The 16415-nt window shown below is 51.5% G+C and overlaps 1 protein-coding gene across 2 annotated transcripts in view; it reads left to right on the plus strand.

Moving 5' to 3' along the window:
* Window positions 1–16409, plus strand: part of ESRRB (estrogen-related receptor beta) — a 184044-nt gene extending 167635 nt beyond the window's left edge. For both annotated transcript variants that reach the window (XM_010844374.1, XM_010844373.1), the window contains 3 exons: window positions 137–298; window positions 9435–9704; window positions 15573–16409. In XM_010844374.1, coding sequence (XP_010842676.1) covers window positions 137–298; window positions 9435–9704; window positions 15573–15817 — 677 coding nt within the window. In that variant the 3' untranslated portion in view covers window positions 15818–16409. The remainder of the gene's footprint in view (window positions 1–136; window positions 299–9434; window positions 9705–15572) is intronic.
* The last annotated feature ends 6 nt before the right edge of the window (window positions 16410–16415 follow it).

Below are 16415 nucleotides of genomic sequence, written 5' to 3' on the forward strand. Positions count from 1 at the left end.
AGGGAGGGTTGAGACATGTTTGACCTTCCTAGGGCTCCCTGGGACCCAAATTTTTCTTCCAGAGCCATCTCAGGCTCCACCTTTGGCCTCTTTCCTCTTTCCCCAGGCATTTACATTCTCCCCTTGGTCTTTGCAGTGACTAAAATCGTCTCCTACCTGCTGGTGGCTGAGCCGGACAAACTGTATGCCATGCCTCCGCCCGGCATGCCAGAGGGCGACATCAAGGCTCTGACCACTCTCTGTGACCTGGCAGACAGGGAGCTCGTGGTCATCATTGGCTGGGCCAAGCACATCCCAGGTGAGTCCCACAGGGACACGGGACTGGGGGAGGGTGTAGGCAGAGACTAGCAGCTCTTCTCCCCATGGCTCTGGTTCTGATGCGTGGGAGCCCGGAACCCAGGAGCCATGTGGGATCTTGGCAAGCCTGTTCTTCTCTGGGATCCTTTCTCTCTTTGTGAGACTGGAGGTGAGCAGGCATTTGGAAGGTCCAGTGATGCTCCTGATTAGCATTCTAGTGGGGCTATGATTGCTTCTACATTAGGTAACAATCAAAGCAAGTTCTTTGGATCCTTAAAGGCCAAAGAACAGGGTTTTCTCCATATTGATCATATACTGGGAAATAGAAGAGGCACTGACTCTCTTGTTTCCTACTAGTGAAGTGGAGTGGTTAAGAGTGTGGGCTTGGGAATCAGATTGGGGTTCGAGTTCTAGGTCTGCAACTTGCTAGCTGCGTGACCCAGGGCGGGTCATCTGACCTCTCTGCACACTGGGAATACCAGCACTACCTCCTTCGTGCACTTTGACATAGGGATGAAATGCAAGCGGGTGTGGGATGCTTTTAATATGTCCTTGACATCAGCCATATGCTCGCTATTCCCTTTTGCCTGATCTTAAGGGAGGCCAGTCTCTTAATTTGGATCCTGTGATTTTTAAGATCATTTCTGGCATGAGAAGTATATGTAATGAACAGGTCTTGGGTGATCCAGACTTCTCTTCATTGTCTGTGGCTCCAGACCCCTCCTTCAGCCTTTTAAAACTGGATAAAAGGAAGGAGCTGACTTTTTTTTATGTTTATGTAGACACAGATACCCACATCCTCTACATCACACCTTTGCTGAGGGGCTTTCTAAAGTCTGTGCAGTTTGCTCCTTTACAGTTCTCACGGCTTGGTTCATAATGTCGGGGAAACAGCCTGTTCCCCTCTGGCAGTGACCTATGGTGGACTCGGATTCTTCCTAGCTATGTGACATGGGACAGTTTATCTTCCTGTCTGTAGATCCCTTCTGTGTTTGCCACTGGCTCTGAAAGATGAATACAGCATTCGTGGTTCTGTAGCAAAGGTGTCCTAAACCTCAGATGCCAAGGCCCACAGTTGATTGGGGCAGGTCAGAAAGTCCTTATATAAAATGCTATGTGCACAACTTATGGGAGTGAGCCTTCCTGCGGATAACAGCTCAGAGATGTTGCTGGTATCACCGTTGGCAGGAAGCCTAGAATTCCTTCAGCAGGGACTCCCTGACTCAGGGCTGGGCTCCCCGGGGATCTGGGCTGGAGCGCCCTTACTAAGGAGCTCAGCCTCTTAGGATTACACACTCAGTAGTTTTTGAATCTGCCCTGTGCTGATTCAGCAACAATGTGGGGTCAGGCCACTGCTTAAGACACCTCAGCCTGGATTGCTCCACTAACCCAGGGCCAAATGGGGCACGGCCCCCCCGCACACCCCGCTTCCCATCACATGCTCCTCTTCCAGCCTGAGCAGATAACTGCATCACAGCAATGGCTCAGGAGTGGCTCCTGGTGGACCCGCAGGTCACTGCCTCCTTTTTTGACCACCTCATGCCCACAGTGCCTCCCAGGGGTGGAGAAGAACCAGGAGTCACTGCGTCCCCTGCGCCCATTTTCCTTCTCACCCCCCCAGCTCCACTTCTTGTCTGTGCCCAGCCAAGAGGGCAGTGAGCAGAGCAGGATGGTTGCTGAGGATTCAGGCAGACCTGGGCCCTCCTCCCAGCTTGGTCCTAACTGGTTTAGAGAGAGATACTTGGTGCCCCAGTGTGAGATGCTTCATTTTTCTGTGCTTCAGGGTCCCCACCTGTGAATAGCAGCCCCCCAGCCCCCCACTCCTTTGGGTTGCTGGGAGGCTATGGCACATTTAGCCCAGCCCCCACACATAGTGGGCACTTGATAAATGGCAGAGACCATGACCATGGTTGTTGTCGTTGCTAATAGTATTAAAAGCCTCCTTTCACATCATTTCTCCTTGTCCAGAGCTGAATTCCTCTTGATTAAAAAATAAAATAAACATAGGGGCTCATTTGTCTGTCTCAAATGCTAATTTGCCTATTTTGCATACATTTGCATGCTGAATTATTTGGGCCTGACCTTCTAGTGTTTAAGGTAAAATTAATTAATAGGGTCTTCTGCCACTGCATGTAAACTTCATATTAAGGGTGATGACATAATCAAGTGCCTGATTCAGTTAAACTAATTGACTTAATCCCATCTCAGATTAGATGGAAAACTTATCTGAAGACCTGCTCACTGGCCCTTAGAAAGAGAATGAGAAAGAGCAGGCTTATACAAGTCAGGGCCCCATCCTGGGGCTTGAGTCATCAACTGTCCATCTTGGTTCCTGGACAGACAGAAGGACTGGCTTCTTAAATCGGCTCAGTTTAGTGCCCTGGAGAGGAACCCAACCCGCTGCCCTGAATTAAGCACAGGAAACCATACCTCACGCCTCAGTGTCGTCTGGTCCAGAGCCTGGCACATAAAGGGTGCTTCAGATCTGCTTTTGCTGCACTTATTGAAGCGAAATTGCGTGTTCACACATTGCACATGAACGGTACGTGAGCTCTCTTGAGGGCTTCCCAGATGGCATTCGTGGTAAAGAACCCACATGCCAATGCAGGAGACTTGGGTTTGATTCCTGGGCCAGGAAGATCTCCGGGAGGAGGGCATGGCAACACATTCCAGTATTCTTGCCTGGAGACTCCTCGTGGACAGAGGAGCCTGGTGGGCTACAGTCCAGAGGGTTGCACAGAGTTGGACACGACTAAAGCGATTTAGCATGCACGTACACACTCTTGCTTGGAGTTGTGGCTGATACAAATAATTCCATTCATTTCTGCCCTAAGCTCCACCTCTGGAGCCCTAAGGGTCTAAGGGTCTCCTTTGGGAATAATATAGATAACTTTAAAAAGATTTTTTTCACGGAAAATTTCAAGGGGAGGGTAGACCAAATAGTATGATGAACCTTCATTACCTTGTTTCAACAATTACCCCCGAAGACCAATCTTGTTTCCTGTCTACTCACCCATCTCCCACCTCCTGTATCTCACTCATGCGAAGGAAGAGGCTTAGTTATCAAATGCATCAGGAAAAACCACAGGATGGAACACAGAGGCAGGAGGGGTGCCACGGGGTTCAGCCCATGAGTTGAGCTAGGTCTTCAGGATTGATGGGCAGTGGCCATGGAGGAAAAGTCCAGAAGGGCATTAGGTGCTGTGCACGGAAGCAGACATACTCATGCGGCACTGAGCCACCAGCTTAGCCAGAAGGAAGGGTCATCTGAGCATAAACTCATTGCTGGCACCTCCCTGCATTTCCTCCATAGTTTTCAGTTCAGTTCAGTGTCCGATCCTTTGCGACCCCATGGACTGCAGCACCCCAGGCTCCCCTTTCTTTCACCATCTCCTGGAGCTTGCTCAAACTCATGTCCATCGAGTCAATGATGCCATCCAACCATCTCATCCTCTGTCATCCCCTTCTCCTCCCGCCTTCAATCTTTCCCAGCATCGGGGTCTTTTCCAATCAGTCAGTTCTTCCCATCAGGTGGACAAAGTATTGGAGTTTCAGCTTCAGCATCTGTCCTTCCGATGAGTATTCAGAACTGATTTCCTTTAGGATGGACTGTTTGAATCTCCTTGCAGTCCAAGGGACTCTCAAGAGTCTTCTCCAGCACCACAGTTCAGAAGCATCAATTCTTCGGCACTCAGCTTTCTTTATAGTCCAACTCTCACATCCATACATGACTACTGGAAAAACCACAGCTTTGACTAGACGGACTTTTGTCGGCAAAGTATGTCTCTGCTTTTTAATACGCTGTCTAGGTTTGTCATAGCATTTTTCCAAGGAGTAAGCATCTTTTAATTTCATGACTGCAGTCACCATCTGCAGTGATTTTGGAGCTATGGTTTCCATTGTTTCTCCATCTATTTGCCACGAAGTGGTGGTTTTGAACACACTCTTCTGCAAGGGTGTGTCCAGTGGATTAGCTTGGGGGTGATTCAGATTCCTTCAGAATAGCAGCTGTCCTTTTGTTTAAGTCAGTCTGAAGTTGCCCATCCCCTTGAGTTGAATTTTCCAAGTATTAGGTTGCCCAGAGGACAAGCCCGAGTCTTTAGAGTGTCCACCTCTGGTTCCCCGGCAGGGAGAGATGAGAGCAAGAGGCAGCACAGGCAGTGGGTATCACTTGATGAATTTCCGCCCCCAGGTGTTATTAACTGTTATCCTCCCAGCTCAGGCAGCCCCAAGGGTGCCCCAGTCAGACAGCCTCCCCCCAGCCGGCCCTGCCCGGCCCAGGTTGACATGTGCACAACTTCTGCAGGGGAGCCCCCAAAAAGGCCTCCTCACAGAGGGTCCCTGGGCTGCCCTGCGCCCAGGTAGCCACCGTCTGGCTTACCCTGGGGAAAGAACGCCAGCGGCTGATGAAATATGGGCTGCCGAGTGACAGCAGCTGTGTCTGGAGTGGCCTCAGATCCTATAATTATATCTCCCTTTATTACCTCTGCTAATGGCCCTCCAGGTCGACAGAAACGATAATAAATTAACAGATTATGAACTCCACTTGCCACAAATTATGTGCTCTTTTTTTTTTTAATTCTAGGAGCTCATGCTGTCAAATCACTGGGGGATGGGGTCTTGGGAAGAGCCTGAATGTTATTAGATCAGTTGGTGCCGATAAAGCAACTTTCGGGGGGGGCAGCAGAGCTCAAGGTGGGACAGATGGGAAGAGAGGGGCAGTGGGCAGCCCCCCACGCAGCTTCCCCCAGCAGCCCCCTCTGCCTCAGTATTGCTGGTCACCTGATGGAGGGGCAGACCCAGCCCAGCACAGAAATGCAGAAGTGAAGGGTGCATTGCTGAAGGGCAGGGAGGAGAGCTTCAGCTCCTTTGTTTGGGTTTAATAAAAGAATACTGCTTCCAGTAAAGGGGTGGCAGAGGGGTGGAAGTGATGTATTCCAAATACCCATCTTTCTTGTATGTGTATGTGGGTGTGCCTGTGCGCGTGTGTGTCCCCTCCCCACCGTGACTCCTCCTGTAACACTGCTTTACACTCTGCTGTGTTCATTTAGTTATATGAACTAGTAGCCATTACTGTGTGCTAAGACGTGTTCTTCTAAGTGGTCTATGCATTAGCTCATTTAACCCAAACAAACCCTTGGGGTAAGTAGTAGTATTATTCCCATTTTAGGCACAGAAAAATGTGCCCAGGGTCACAGCCAAGGGATCAGCAGAGCTGCGATTCCGACAGACAGGCTGGCTCTGGCATCTACGCCCTTAACAGTTGCATCCTTCTTGGGCAATGGGTATCTTTCCACATCTGCACAAGTGGTTCTCTCTAGTGGCTTCTAATGTACCACTCACCTAGCTAATAATTACATTTAGTACATTTCTATTTAAGGACATGGGTTGCGTGTAGCTTGTTGCCTGCTTTGGGTCCTTACAAATGGATCTAGCCAACACCCCTTCCACATGTACCTTTGTGTGTTTATACATACTTCTCTTTCTAGGAGAAATTCCTAATAGTGAGATGGCTAGGTGGATAGGAACATGCCTTTTATGTTACGGTTAATTTAATCTTACTTCTTCAACATGCAAATCAAACTAGGCAAAAATGTGTATGGAGAACTAATTCTTAGGTCCATCCCCACCCCCTCCCCCTCCTGTCTCCTAGAGGTCATTTTTACTTCTCTTTTTTTTCTCTAGTGTTTCTTTTTTTCAAACATTAGAAAATATTCAGACTGTTTCAAATATTAGAAAATATCCAGTCTATTTCCCCCCTCCCCACATCCCTGCAACATGAAGCCACTTCTGTCCGCCGGGCAGCACTTCGGAGCATGCAGCTGGATTTTGAACACTATTTCCAGCTCCTTCTGAAGGAGAAAGAGAGTCAGGGGCTGAGTCACTCCCCAGACCATCCTAGCCGGGGGTGTGTGCACAGGCCCCAGGGCACCCTCAGGTGCTGACCCTACGTCCCGGAGGCACTCATCCCCGCCACCACACCCCCACCATACCCCCTGCCCTGCAGGCCTGTCTCTGACTCACACAGGATCAGCAAAGGCAGCTCAACCTGGAATCCTGCCCAGAGGACTAAGAGGGTCCAACCCTGTTCTTTTGGCCTGTTTTCTCATCACCCGGGACTCGAGGCCCAGTGGCGTCTGTCCGTTCCCTCCTCTGTGCTGGGAATGTTTGTGGAGCCCCTGTGCCGCAGGCCAGGTGCTGGGCAGTGGGGGAGACCATGCTCCCAGGAGCCCAGAGGTGACAGCCGTCCACGCAGACACACCCCACTTGCCTTTCAGAGCTCGGCCCCAAAGCTTCCTCTCCTGTAAAGCCGCCTGGACTCTCTCTCATTTGGGCCAAACTCCCCCTTTGCATATCTTCAGCCCTTCCTCTCGGGGTAGCTTTTCTGACAGCCCTAAACCTCACAAGACACACACTGGGGTGTGTCTTTCCCTCTTGACCGAGCTCATGAAGGCAGGGCCTGGCCCTGGTTCAAGCTGGCCGGTCTGTCCCCAGTGCCCAGCACAGGGCCTGGCACTTAGTAGGTGCTCAGTAAGTATTTGTGGGGTGAACAGAGGGGCAGAGCTCATGGTCTCCTAGTGAGGAACCTCGTGCGGGTCTTTTCTCCTTTTCCAGAAGCCCAGCTCGCCTTCCTTCTCTGCCACCTTCCAATTCAGTTGTCTATTAATTTCGCCCCATCCACCTCCTACATCTCCCCTCCCAGTCTGTCTGCCCTGAGACCCACACCCCCAGTGCAGTCCACACGTCCGTGCACACACACACACACCCCCCCGTGCTGGCTGATTGGTATCTGTTAATTAATGTCACCCCAGGCCTCTCCCGCTCAGAGGCTCGATAAGGGAAATTGGATGTCCATTTCTATCTATCTTTCATTACCTCCCGGCTCTCCCCACCACTGCAGGCAGCCGCACGTCCTCTGCTCCCACGCTGGGTCTGGACGACAGCACACGCCCCCGACCCCTGTGTGCCACAGCCTGTCCCCCGGGAAGGCGCAGCCATCCACGCTTGCCCCGTGGCCTCAGAGTAATCACTCCAGCTCTGTGGGCGGTCACCTGGGGGTGCCAGCAGCCGGGTGGTGATCCCAGGCCCCAGGGCTACAGATCAGCCTGTGAACCGCAGTGATCAGACTAAGAAGGGTGTTCACTGGGAACGGGGGACCTGCTAGTGAAGGGGGCTTCATCCCCTGGGAACCCCCTAAAGTTGAGCACTGGTTGGTTACACTGGTTGGAAAGTAGGGAGGGACAGTGGCTCTCAGAGACAGGACAGCAGGTGAGGGTGGAGTAGACTCCGTGGAAACCCAGGTCAGTGGGCCAGTCTGGAAGCTTGGGACCCCCAGGACCTCCAGGCTTTAGGGGAGAAGAGTCATGTCAGTAGCATGCCAACAACTACAACGACAGTGACAGCTACAGCCATCACCACCTTCCTGGTTCAGGTTTGCTGAGCACTGACTGTGTGTGTGGCTGGGGTGGCAGGGGAATTTGGGGGTACAGGGGGGAGGTGCTAAGTGTTTCCTACATGCCATCTCTCTTTGTTCTCCTCTCACCCCAAATCAGAACCCTGCATCTAAGCAGGCTGAGGTTCTAGGTCAGCAAGAGTCCTACGCAAGAAGAGTTACTCCTAGGGAGATCTCTTAATCTCAGTTGTCCGTGACAGACGTGGGGTGCCATGACTCTGTGGGTACCTTTCCTTTTTGGTGTGTCTGGCGCAGTTGGTGTTGGAATCCACTCCTGAGTTTGGGTGGAAGTTACTGCCTTGCGTTTAGTAATCAAGATATTTGAAAATCAGCTTTCTTCCTCCCTCCCTGCTCCCTTCTTTTCCTTCTTTCCTTCCTTTAGTTTTTCTTTCTTTTAAATCGGAGCCTGGTGGGCTGCCGTCTATGGGGTCGCAGAGTCGAACATTACTAAAGCGACTTAGCAGCAGCAGCAGCAAGTTAAGTGCACATGTAACTCAGTTCCAGTGTATCCTTCTCATTTCGCAGATGAAGACTTTTCATCTCATCACTAATAATAGCAAGAGCTCAGTAAATGTATGTTGCATAATTGTCGTCTCATTTAGGCCTCACAGCGGCTCTCTGAAACAGGCACTACTGTTGTACCCATTTCACAGATGAGCAAGCTGAGGTTTGGGGAAGTAGCACAGCTCCTCCAAGGTCAGCCTACAGATAGTAAATGAGGAATTGGGATTCAAGCCCAGGCAATCTCCAGAGCACACTGAACAAGACGGTGTCATAATTCTGGAGCCATCCCCGCCCCTAACCTTCTTTCACTCTGGACTCCATGCTCGTTGTTTAACGCTAAATCGTGCCTGACTTTTTGCAACCCCATGAACTGCAGCACGCCAGGCTTCCCTGTCCTTCACTATCTCCCAGACTTTGCTCAAACTCATGTTTGGTGATGCCATCCAACCATCTTATCCTCTGTCTCCCCCTTCTCCTCCTGCCCTCAGTCTTTCCCAGCATCAGGGTCTTTTCCAAAGGGGAAACGGCCATGATCCAAGCTCACAGGATACAGGACTGCTTAGGACATCATTAGGTGAAGAGTGATGGCCAGGCCAGCGGGGCTGACTTCTGGGAGGATAGGCTGCCCGTGATAAAGTGCCCCCTGACTCCGAGGGCTCTTGAGCACTTAGCAGCCCCAGCTGTGGTCACTAGGGGGTCACTGGCTGGGAGCAGGTGATTTCCTCCTTCCTGGTTGGGCCCCTTGCTTCCGTACAGCTGAGACTCCACCTTAAGGATCAGATGTCACTCTAAAACCCCCACGCCTCCCCTGCTTTGAGCAGAGAGGGGGATCTGGAAGCTTCTCAGTGGAGGGGACCCTGTCCTGCCACTTCCTGATTCTACTATGTATTCAGGAGCTCCTTAAATTACAAATGCCTTTGGTTAATCAAAAAGCCTCATCGCACATTTGAAAAATATATAGAACTAACAAGGACAAGGACAATAACAACTGTCAACGTTGACTGAGCTCTCGTTATATAAGTCTTTTCCATGAATTCCGCATCTGACTCATTCACCAAGGAAGGACCGTGAGTCCAGCAGGTGGAAGGGAGGGGCAGGCAGAGGTTCCCCTCCCCCTCTGCCCTCCACCCCAGCCCACCCACCTGACCGCTGCCACCCTGCTGGCCCCCTCTCCCGGCAGGCTTCTCCAACCTCTCGCTGGGGGACCAGATGAGCCTGCTGCAGAGCGCCTGGATGGAGATCCTTATCCTGGGCATCGTGTACCGCTCGCTGCCCTACGACGACAAGCTGGTGTATGCGGAGGACTACATCATGGACGAGGAGCACTCCCGCCTCGCAGGGCTGCTGGAGCTCTACCGGGCCATCCTGCAGCTGGTGCGCAGGTACAAGAAGCTCAAGGTGGAGAAGGAGGAGTTCGTGACGCTCAAGGCCCTGGCCCTGGCCAACTCAGGTACGGGCAAGGGTGGGGCCTGCAGGGGAGCTCAGACAGGTCTTGGGGCCCAGGGGAGCATGCACAGCTCTGGGGCCAGCGATTAGGGTGGCTCTAAGGAGCAGGAGTGGCATGATGATGCTAGAGCTTCTTGCCACCAAAGGTTGTGCATGAGGTGGCCCGGAGTTGCAAAGGTGGTGACGAAGGCTGGCATTGGTTCAGTATTTCCTAAGCCCTCTGCTGGGCCCTTGCCATGCAGATCAGCACGAGGGTTAAGGGCACAGATTCTAGAGCCCAGTTGAGTGAGTGAGTGAAGTCGCTCAGTCGTGTCCGACTCTTTGCAACCCCATGGACTGTAGCCTACCAGGCTTCTCTGTCCATGGGATTCTCCAGGCAATAGTCCTGGAGTGGATTGCCATTTCCTTCTTCAAGGGATCTTCCCAACCCAGGGCTCGAGTAGTCTCCCGCATTGTAGAAAGATGCTTTACCGTTTGAGCAGAGCCCAGTTGCTAAGAGTCAAATCCTGCTTCTGTCACTTGAGCAAGTCTGTGCCTCACGTCACTCTGTGCCTCAGTTTCTTCATCAGTAAAATGGGAATAGCAAACAGTCCAGAAGATTCCACCCCAGAAGACTATGGAAGGGATTTATTTCTGTAAAATTATGCTTACAACATGCCTGGCACTTAAGTATGCAGCCTATTAAATCAATTAGCCGTGAACCGATTTTGTCTTACAATTCAACCCTATGAGCAACGGTCTTATCATTTTAAGCCCACTTTACAAATGGAGAAACTGGGGGCTTGGAAAGCTGAAGCACATTGCCCAGGGTCACACAGCCAAAGAGTACTGGGACCTAAGCCCAGGTCCCCAGATTCCAAAACCAACTCCAAGCTTATACAGGCTCCTTAAATCTCCTGCTCAAATTGCCCAGGCCCAAGAGAGAAAACCCTCCTGGCATTAAAAAGGAGGCTTCACTCCAGTTGTTTTAGCCTCTACCTACCAACTTCCGACTAGACTATCTGGGAGCTTAAATATAACCTGTGTCCACACTCAGAAGGTGTCCGCCCTCTGCAGGTACCAGGCCAGGTGCCGGGGGTTGGGGTGGGGATTGCAGAAGAAGGAGAAAGGTAGGCTCCCTCTCCTAAAGAAAGAGTGTCAGGCACGCAGACACTTAATTCTGCTGCTGGGCGCATGTAGTAGTCAATTGCTCAAGTCTCAGTCAAGTGGAAATGGGACCCAAGTTTGAATTCTAGCTGTGATATTTAGTAGCAGTGTGGCAACCTTCCGTAGCTCTGTCCCGTGTGTAAAGTGGGAACATCTCTGTCCCTCCTCTGAGCACTTTTGTTTTTTAAATGTTTTTTAAATAAGCACTTACCTCTGTGCTTTGCCTAGAGGAAATGTTCAATAAATATTAATTATTGTCATTATTATTAATATTTGAGGAAACAAGTGTTATCAGTGTGTGGAAGAAGGAGAGCTGGTTCCAGATGTACAGACAGGATAACCAGCTGGTTTGCTTGATGCTGTCGCACTTTCACTGGAAGTTCCATGTCCTGAGAAACAGCAGTTCCTGGAAAAGCAGGACAGCTGGCCCCCTAACAAATGGCTTCATGGAGAAGGCAGGGGTTGCCGTTGGTGCCCCACTCAGACCCCCCTCACTAGCTTAACACACCCGTGCCCCAGCTGCTGAATTTTGCTGCTAATAGCTCATAGCTTCTCCCTTCACCAGAGACCTACCTTTATCTGCCTTGTTTGGAGGATTCCATCAACTCCCCACACCCCACACACACCTTCAGCCAATGGCAGACACACACAGGAGAACAAAAGGCTGGACTCCTGGAGTGGGATCAGAGCCAAGCAGGCTGCCTTCCTACCTTGCTTGCTCCTACCCTCGCTCTATCCTACCTCCCACCTTTTCTCCTGAAAGCACACTCTCCACAAATCCCCTGCACCTGAACCCCTGTGTCGGTCTCTGCTTCTAAGAAACCCAACCTAATAGACAGAGGGAAGCTTTTTTTTTTTTAGTTCAAATCCCTTTTATTAAAAAAAAAAAAACTAATGTAAAATAAGAATTAAACATTTTACATACCTCTGTAGAGACCATTTACCCACACCTTGGGATTCCAAAATTGCAATGTAGTCTTTGTTAGAGAATGCTAATGTTGTTGGGATTTTTTCATACAGTTTCAGGTTGACAGAGTAACTGATCAGGTACAGTTCCATAGAGTTCCACACACCAGCCCACCCATGTCCTCCAATCCCTGTTACCATTTCCCCTATTATTAACATCTCGGCTTAGTGTGGTAATTTGTTACAATTAATGAGCCAATGTTGATACATTATTATTAACCAAAGTCCAGAGTTGCCAGCAGAGCGCACTCTTTGTGTTGTCCGGTTCTGTCTGTTTTGACAAATGTAGGGGACAGATCTCGGTCATCACACGTCATACAGCCGAGTCTCACACCCTCACAGCCCTGCACGCTCTCCTATTCAAAGGGAGGCATTGTAGTCAGTGGTCATAGAGGGGCTGGGGGTTTGCGAGGGCAGAGGAGGAGAGGAAATCAGTAAGAGCAGAGGACACTGGGGAGCACAGAGAGACGCAGCAGGGCTGGCCAGACCCTCAAGGGCACATCCTTGTTGTTGGAGTCTCCTGACCACTTCTCATGAAAGAGACCAGGAGCTCAAGCTTGCCCGGACCAGGAGAGGAGTGTGAAGAGGTAGGAGGCCGCTCAGTGGTCACCTCACCCCCCACGGACAAACTGCAAGGGCTCTCCGAGGACTATTCAGCTCTGCCAGCTGCTCTTGTCTTGATCTCAATACATACAGACAGACATGCACACATGCATATCCAAGTGCATGCATGCGCACACACACACACACACACACATGAAACTCCTAAGGACTGACGGGCTTCCCTGGTGTCTCAGTGGTAAAGAATCTGCCTGCAACGCAGGAGACACAGGAGACCTGGGTTTGATCCCTGAGTCAGGAAGATACCCTGGAGAAAGAAGGGTGTGGCAACCCACTCCAGTATTCTTGCCTGGAGAATCTCATGGACAGGAGAGCCTGGTGGGCTCCAGTCCACAGGGTCACAGAGCCGGACATGAATGAAGTGACTGAGCACCCATGCAAAGACTGACAGAGCCCATCAGGAACTTCAGCTAGCATCAAGCTTACCTGAGTACATGCTTTGTCGTGAGCGACAGAGTGCCGGGAACTTGGACTTCTTGGCCCCGTGGTGTTTACCAGGCCATCCTGCAGCTCTCTGCAGATCCAAGAGCTCTAAGTGGGAAAAGAGGAGTTTGTGATGCCCACAACCTTGGCTGAGTCATGGAGTGACCAGGTGCAGGCAGGAAACAGAAAGAACAGGCCTGTTGAGAGATTAGGCTAGAAGAGCTGTTGGTATTAGACCGGAGCTCCAGGACTGTGAAGGGAGTGGAGTGAAATGGGGTTGGTATAGGGAGCCTTGAAAGCCTCCGGGGACATGGCCTGTTCCCAGCAGCCAGGGGGAAGTCATCCAGGCAGATAGTGTGTTAGCTGGAGGAGAGAAGGGCTAGGAGATCATTGCCTGGAGGCAACCCACTGTGGGTGCCTCTGCTGAGGTTACGTGGGCCGGAGCACCTCAGAGGCTATTGCCCCAAAACACAGCCCCTCGGGAGCCAGCTGGCTGTCTTTCACCCCCTCCTGGCCTCTCCAAGGCTCCTTGACAGCAGAAAAAAATTCATAGCCATTGATTTTGTAATTAACAGTTTATCAATGCCATCAATACAGACTCGCTGATAGATTGCAAAGAAATTAATCTTGCAATGTTATTTTATTTCATTTTCGGTCGAAGGCAGCTGCCAATTTTGGCCTCCTTGGGGAGGGCGGGGTGATGGGGAGAGGAAGCTGGCAGGAGGCATGGGGTCTGGATGGACAGGTCGCAGCCTTACAGGGACCATGCTCTGAAATCAGCCAAGAGTGTAGGAATGGAGCCAGGTTTCTCCCCCAACTGCCAAAAGGAAGAGTCCTCACTGCCTTAGCAACAAGGAGCAGAACACTGTGGGGGAATCTCAGGTATGGGGCCAGCCCCTCAAGGGCATCTCCTGCCTTGTGAGTTCTCAAAGTAACGATAATAACAACATTTATTAGTTGCTTACTGAGTGCCTAATGACGTGCTGGCTCATTTAGCCCTCACCTGTAAGGCGTGCACCCTCATGTGCTCTGTGTCATGGACAAGGAAACAATCTCAGAGCCTAAGTAACTTGGCCAAAGTCACACAGCATCTAAGGCTCCAGAGTCTCATCCACCTCACTCTACTGCTGTTCTCGTAAGAGAAAGAGGCAGGGCCTGTGGAGGCATGGGCTGAGTGCAGGGGCCACAAGGTCAGAGGGCATCACTGGGGTCAGCCAGTTGGTACAGCTGCCCTCAGCAGTCTGGTAGCTAAACAAACACAGCATAGAAAGGAAAAAAAATTAGCAAACACAGCATGCAAAGAACTGCGCTGTTCCTTTGAGGAGTCTGGGAAACCTGCTCAGCCGTCCGTGGTGACCCACCCCGAGCTTCCAGTTCACTTGACCCACATGCACCCTTACCCTCCCACCTTGGACAGGCCTTGGGTGCTGCACTTCAGGGTGGAGGCTCAATATCTTTAAGGAATGTCAGAAGAAGGTGGGTTATTTTTCCAGAGGCCAGGAAGTAGGCTCCACTTTGCTTTGACTTGGACCCACCTGTAACCCAGCCATCGGCCGGCACCTCCTTGCCCCTCTGCGATTTAGGTAAATTTCACTTGGAATTCATGGCCAGAGTCCAAAGCCCTCCCCAGGATTTTCTAGAACTCCCAATAGCATCTCCCTTCTTTGTGCCCTACCTGTCCAGCCAAGCGATCTCAGTTCCCCCATACGCCCCACCTCAGGGCACCCAGACGCAGAACTCAGCCCCTTTATCTGTGTACATGCAACTGTAACAACTGTTCTGTAAGGTTAGGGAGTGCACTGAAGACTCGAGCTGGTGCCGAGTGGGAGCAGTAACAATAAAATCATGATGGTGACTATAATGATGATGATGGCGGTGATATGACTGATCACATCATATGACTGATAAGCTGATATCATGATGCTGATAAGATGCTGATGGTGATGATGGAGGTGATGGTGGTGATGATGATGGTGGTGATATGACAGTGGTGATAAACTGATGATCATGATGGTGATAAGTTGATGATGGTGGTGATAAGATGGTGATGGTGGTGGTATTTATGGTGGTGGTGGTGGTTATGGCGGTGGTGATGGTATGGTGGTGGCGGTGGTGATGGTATGGTGATGGTGGTGGTGATATGACAGTGGTGATAAGCTGACGATTGTGAAGGTATAAGATAATGGTGGTAGTGGTGATGGTTCTGGTGATGATGGTATCATAGTTGTGACAAGTACTATTTTAAGCCCTTGATGGGTACTAACTCATTTAGCCTCTCAAGGTAGATCTAGGTATTATGGCCTTTCACAAATGAGGAACATGAGGTGCAAATGAAACAACTTGCTGAAAGTCACAGAGCTAGCAAGTGAGGGGGCAAGATCACAATTCCACCACTTTGGCGCCAGAGGTTCTCCCCCTCACCCCGCCCCACCTCTGGGGCAAACCCTTCACTGCTCCTGTTCAAACCCTTCACTGCCGCCTCCTGGTGGTTATCTAAGAAAAGTCTTCCATAGGCACAGATCTCTCCTTGGGTGTGAACCCCAGCTCTAGTCACTGGCTTCTGAGACTTCAGACCTGTAGCTTAACCTTTCTGAGCCTGGTTTTGTCTCTGTAACGTGAGGGTCTGGAAGGCTCTGAAAGCAGTGATGGGGGCCCCCTACACCCGGGGCTGCGCTCCGCAGTTGTACCGCTAATGCCCACCCCACTGTGTCCGCAGATTCCATGTACATCGAGGATTTGGAGGCGGTCCAGAAGCTGCAGGACCTGCTGCACGAGGCGCTGCAGGACTACGAGCTGAGCCAGCGCCACGAGGAGCCTCGGAGGACGGGCAAGTTGCTGCTGACGCTGCCCCTGCTGCGGCAGACGGCCGCCAAGGCGGTGCAGCACTTCTACAGCATCAAACTGCAAGGCAAGGTGCCCATGCACAAACTCTTCCTGGAGATGCTGGAGGCCAAGGTCTGATGGCCCGGCCCACGGACGGACTCCCGCCCAAGGACAGTCGGATGGACCGACGCAAACACCTCCACAGCCACCAGCCTCAACATTCAAGTCCTGTATCATGGCCGTGAGCCGTCGCGGCGGAAGGGGCTCCTCGCCTCCTGGCTGTGTGCAGAGTCCCGGGTGCTGGAGGGGCGGGGGGTACGGGGATGGAAAGGCAGGTGCGGGGCTCATCTGTAACTGGCTCTTTTTTTTTTTTTTCATTTGGTATGTTGTGTTTTTTTCCTCCGCCATGGCAATGCCAAGGCCTGGGCCAGAGCTCACTCCCCCCTGAGGCCGGAGACCACCAAGGAGGAAAGGCAACTTCTCCCCACCTGATCAGCAGGAGGCAGCACATACATTTCGTAACCACTTCTCCGACATCCCCGCCCACCCATCCCGGCCTCCACCCACGGTCTGGGCGGGCAGTGTTTAGTGCCAGGACTCTGGCATACTCAGGCGGGGGTATACCTTCGGAGGCTTTCCTCTCCCAGAAAGCAGGTACTTTCTTCCAGAGGGCCTGCCTACTCTGAGGTTCTGCCCCCCAGGAGGCCCCACGCCTTCCGCAGTCCAGAAGGTTTCC

Source organism: Bison bison, unplaced genomic scaffold (genome assembly GCF_000754665.1).
Source record: "Bison bison bison isolate TAMUID 2011002044 unplaced genomic scaffold, Bison_UMD1.0 scf7180017864201, whole genome shotgun sequence".
Classification (NCBI taxonomy): Eukaryota; Metazoa; Chordata; class Mammalia; order Artiodactyla; family Bovidae; genus Bison; species Bison bison.